We start from the raw sequence: 6,051 nt of genomic DNA, 5'->3' as shown, positions 1-6,051 counted from the left end.
TATATGTATATGCATGCATGTGTATATGTATATGCATGCATATGTATGTGTATATGCATGCATGTGTGTGTATGCATGTGTATGTATACATGTGTACGAATACATGTGTACGAATACATGTGTATGTATACATGTGTATGTATACATGTGTATGTATACATGTGTATGTATACATGTGTATGTATACATGTGTATGTATACATGTGTATGAATACATGTGTATGAATACATGTGTATGTATACATGTGTATGTATACATGTGTACGAATACATGTGTATGAATACATGTGTATGTATACATGTGTACGAATACATGTGTATGAATACATGTGTATGTATACATGTGTACGAATACATGTGTATGAGTATATGTGTATGAGTATATGTGTATGAAGACATGTGTATGAAGACATGTGTATGAAGACATGTGTACGAAGACATGTGTACGAAGACATGTGTACGAAGACATGTGTACGAAGACATGTGTACGAAGACATGTGTACGAAGACATGTGTACGAAGACATGTGTACGAAGACATGTGTACGAAGACATGTGTACGAAGACATGTGTACTAAGACATGTGTACGAAGACATGGTACGAAGACATGTGTACGAAGACATGTGTACGAAGACATGTGTACGAATAACAGTTGTACGAAGACTTTGTAAAAACGAATACATGTGTACGAAGACATGTGTACGAAGACATGTGTACGAAGACATGTGTACGAAGACATGTGTACGAAGACATGTGTACGAAGACATGTGTACGAAGACATGTGTACGAAGACATGTGTACGAAGACATGTGTACGAAGACATGTGTACGAAGACATGTGTACGAAGACATGTGTACGAAGACATGTGTACGAAGACATGTGTACGAAGACATGTGTACGAAGACATGTGTACGAAGACATGTGTACGAAGACATGTGTACGAAGACATGTGTACGAAGACATGTGTACGAAGACATGTGTACGAAGACATGTGTACGAAGACATGTGTACGTATACATGTGTACGTATACATGTGTACGTATACATGTGTACGTATACATGTGTACGTATACATGTGTACGTATACATGTGTACGTATACATGTGTACGTATACATGTGTATGTATACATGTGTACGAATACATGTGTACGAATACATGTGCATGTATACATGTGCATGTATACATGTGCATGTATACATGTGCATGTATACATGTGCATGTTTACATGTGCATGTTTACATGTGCATGTTTACATGTGCATGTTTACATGTGCATGTTTACATGTGCATGTTTACATGTGCACGTTTACATGTGCACGTTTACATGTGCACATTTACATGTATACATACACATGATTACATACACATGTATACATATATCTATACATACACATGTATAAATATATGTATGTTTTTGTATGTATTTATGTATGCACATTTATGTATATGCATGGGTATGTATATATGTATGCATGGGTATGTATATATGTATGCATTTGTATGTATATATGTATGCATGTGTATGTATATATGTATGCATGTGTATGTATATATGTATGCATGTGTATGTATATATGTATGCATGTGTATGTATATATGTATGCATGTGTATGTATATATGTATGCATGTGTATGTATATATGTATGCATGTGTATGTATATATGTATGCATGTGTATGTATGTGTGTATGCCTGTGTATGTATATGTATATGCATGTGTATGGATATGTATATGCATGTGTATGGATATGTGTATGCTTGTATATGTATATGTGTATGTATACATGTATGCATGTATACATGTATGCATGTATACATGTATGCATGTATACATGTATGCATGTATACATGTATGCATGTATACATGTATGTATGTATACATGTATGTATGTATACATGTATGTATGTATACATGTATGTATGTATGTATACATGTATGTATGTATGTATACATGTATGTATGTATGTATACATGTATGTATATATGTATGTATGTATGTATACATGTATGTATACATGTATGTATACATGTATGTATACATGTATGTATACATGTATGTATACATGTATGTATACATGTATGTATGTATGTATGTATACATGTATGTATGTATGTATGTATACATGTATGTATGTATGTATGTATGTATGTATACATGTATGTATGTATGTATGTATACATGTATGTATGTATGTATGTATACATGTATGTATGTATGTATACATGTATGTATGTATGTATGTATACATGTATGTATGTATGTATGTATACATGTATGTATGTATGTATGTATACATGTATGTATGTATGTATGTATACATGTATGTATGTATGTATGTATTGTATGTATGTATGTAAACATGTATGTATGTATGTAAACATGTATGTATGTATGTAAACATGTATGTATGTATGTAAACATGTATGTATGTATGTAAACATGTATGTATGTATGTAAACATGTATGTATGTATGTAAACATGTATGTATGTATGTATACATGTATGTATGTATGTATACATGTATGTATGTATGTATACATGTATGTATGTATGTATACATGTATGTATGTATGTATACATGTATGTATGTATGTATACATGTATGTATGTATACATGTATGTATGTATACATGTATGTATGTATACATGTATGTATGTATACATGTATGTATGTATACATGTATGTATGTATACATGTATGTATGTATGTATACATGTATGTATGTATACATGTATGTATGTATACATGTATGTATGTATACATGTATGTATGTATACATGTATGTATGTATACATGTATGTATGTATACATGTATGTATGTATACATGTATGTATGTATACATGTATGTATGTATACATGTATGTATGTATACATGTATGTATGTATACATGTATGTATGTATACATGTATGTATGTATACATGATGATGTATACATGTATGTATGTATACATGTATGTATGTATACATGTATGTATGTATACATGTATGTATGTATACATGTATGTATGTATACATGTATGTATGTATACATGTATGTATGTATACATGTATGTATGTATACATGTATGTATGTATGTATGTATGTATGTATACATGTATGTATGTACACATGTATGTATGTATGTATGTATGTATGTATGTATGTATGTATACATGTATACATGTATGTATACATGTATGTATGTATGTATATATGTATGTATGTATGTATATATGTATGTATGTATGTATGTATACATGTATGTATACATGTATGTATACATGTATGTATACATGTATGTATACATGTATGTATACATGTATATGTATGTATGTATGTATGTATGTATGTATGTATACATGTATGTATGTATGTATGTATACATGTATACATGTATGTATGTATGTATGTATATATATATATATATACAAGCACATGTATACATGCATTTATGTATACATATAGAAACACATGTATACATGCATATATTTTTAGTATATATGTTTACATACATGTGTATGTAAACAAATATATACTCATATATATTTACACATTCATATACATACCTATCCACGAAATTGATGGCAAGTAGGTCCTATGGTTTAACGAAGTAGAGAGCAGACAATACATTTCATAGTGTAGCCAACTGAATATAATGAAACCATCTATTGTCATCTCAGAAAGTGTAGCAGATGAGGATAATCTGCCAGCTATAAGCCTCTCAACGAAATGTCTTGTATCTGAGTGCCAACTGCCAGTGGGAAAATGTCTACGGGACAAATTCTTGTGTGACAGAGAGGTGAGCAGAAAGTTAATTTGTTAATCGATCAAACATTGATCTTTTTGCTTCTCTGCTGTACTATAGTATTAAGATAACTTTTTAACCCTGAACTTGTATGTGTGGTGCGGCCCATGGGAGTTTTATGATAGTAGTTTGGACAAAAACGAAGCCTCAGAATAGGAAAATGTTCTCATGATCTTAGGATCAAATCTCGTAACAAGTTCATATCCAGGTCTCAGAATCGACTGCTTGTATTGATTTCATATACAAATTTAGATATGAAAGTCATAAACTATGCTCAACAGCTCACCTACAATTATTACCCTAGGCCATGACAGACTCCTTTCTTAACATAGGTGAACTGTTTAGATGCTGTGGATGAAATGAACTGCAACCCAGAGGTACCAGCTTCTGTGGCAACCTCGTCCACAGTTAACATGGAAATAGTCACAATTCCTAGCGCCGCTACAATAGACCACAGCACGTCCAATGTTAGTGCAGAATCTGACGCAGCCTCCAATACGACGACTGAAAACACCACAGCTGCCAACGACACTGCCAACGACACTGCCAACGACACTGCCCCTGACACAACAGCTGCCAACGACACTGCCCCTGACACAACAGCTGCCAACGACACTGCCCCTGACACAACAGCTGCCACTGACACTGCCCCTGACACAACAGCTGCGACTGACACTGCCCCTGACACAACAGCTGCGACTGACACTGCCCCTGACACAACAGCTGCGACTGACACTGCCCCTGACACAACAGCTGCGACTGACACTGCCCCTGACACAACAGCTGCGACTGACACTGCCCCTGACACAACAGCTGCGACTGACACTGCCCCTGACACAACAGCTGCGACTGACACTGCCCCTGACACAACAGCTGCGACTGACACTGCCCCTGACACAACAGCTGCGACTGACACTGCCCCTGGCACAACAGCTACCAACGACCCTGCCTTTGACACCATAGCTGCTAACGGTACTGCCTCGGACGCCACAGCTCCAAGCAGCACAGCCTCGGACACCACGGCTGCCAACAGCACAGCCTCGGACACCACGGCTGCCAACAGCACAGCCTCGGACACCACGGCTGCCAACAGCACAGCCTCGGACACCACGGCTGCCAACAGCACAGCCTCGGACACCACGGCTGCCAACAGCACAGCCTCGGACACCACGGCTGCCAACAGCACAGCCTCGGACACCACGGCTGCCAACAGCACAGATTATACAGTATATGGAGGTTATAACAACAAGTTCAGTACAAGTAACACAGCAGTGCCACCGATTGCCCCAGAGTGCGCCTATGGAGAGTTTGTGTGTGAAAAGTAGGTGTTGGATATATATCTATATCTATCTGTCTATCTATCTATATCTATCTGTCTATCTATCTATCTATCTATCTATCTATATATATATATATATTTGTGTGTTTTTCATTGTACTTGAATGTGTATGTTTCATATATATAAATAATTATATAAAATGGAAAATACATGAACAAATATTTGAATATACATAATTAAACATAAATATGTGTTAATAAATGTATATGTATATAGATATGAAAACACATATGTGTAGTATATGTATTTACATACATATAAATACATACATATATACATACATACATATACATATATGCATATAGATATATATATAAATATCTCTACAATGAATATATGTATAATATATATATATATGATATATATATATATGATATATATATAATATATATATAAAATATATATAATATATATATAATATATATATAATGTATGTGTGTGTATATATATGTATATGTATGTGTGTGTATATATATGTATATGTATGTGTGTGTATATATATGTATATATATATGTGTGTATATATATATATGTATATGTATGTTTGTGTATATATATGTATATGTATGTGTGTGTATATATATGTATACGTATGTGTGTGTATATATATGTATATGTATGTGTGTGTATATATATGTATATGTATGTGTGTGTATATATATGTATATATATATGTGTGTATATATATATGTATATGTATGTGTGTGTATATATATGTATATGTATGTGTGTGTATATATATGTATATGTATGTGTGTGTATATATATATGTATATGTATGTGTGTGTATATATATGTATATGTATGTGTGTGTATATATATATGTATATGTATGTGTGTGTATATATATGTATATGTATGTGTGTGTATATATATGTATATGTATGTGTGTGTATATATATGTATATGTATGTGTGTGTA

The 6,051-nt window shown here is 33.4% G+C and overlaps 2 protein-coding genes across 2 annotated transcripts in view; both read left to right on the top strand.

The window, feature by feature from the left end:
* The window catches only part of LOC122244961 (uncharacterized), a 70,838-nt gene that overhangs the window by 35,476 nt on the left and 29,311 nt on the right, over nucleotides 1–6,051 (top strand). The window lies entirely within an intron of this gene.
* On the top strand, nucleotides 426–5,116 carry LOC147471997 (uncharacterized). The gene is made up of 3 exons (XM_086535365.1): nucleotides 426–992; nucleotides 3,624–3,785; nucleotides 4,124–5,116. The coding sequence occupies exons 1-3, from the start codon at nucleotides 426–428 to the stop codon at nucleotides 5,114–5,116; spliced, it is 1,722 nt and encodes a 573-aa protein (XP_086391491.1).

The sequence above is a fragment of the Penaeus japonicus genome, unplaced genomic scaffold, assembly GCF_977035675.1.
Source record: "Penaeus japonicus unplaced genomic scaffold, GWHDUDI00000001_assembly GWHDUDI00000004, whole genome shotgun sequence".
In the NCBI taxonomy this organism is placed as follows: domain Eukaryota; kingdom Metazoa; phylum Arthropoda; class Malacostraca; order Decapoda; family Penaeidae; genus Penaeus; species Penaeus japonicus.
The sequence above is the reverse complement of the archived record's forward strand: the minus strand, read 5'-3'. Positions and strand labels throughout refer to the sequence as shown.

Excerpts from the sequence above, each read along its gene's own strand:
- LOC147471997 (XM_086535365.1), top strand. The coding sequence starts at position 426 with ATGTGTACGAAGACATGTGTACGAAGACATGTGTACGAAGACATGTGT. Across the intron at positions 993-3,623 it reads ACATGTGTACGAAGACATGT|TGTAGCCAACTGAATATAAT; the intron begins GTACGAAGACAT and ends TACATTTCATAG. Across the intron at positions 3,786-4,123 it reads AATTCTTGTGTGACAGAGAG|GTGAACTGTTTAGATGCTGT; the intron begins GTGAGCAGAAAG and ends TTCTTAACATAG.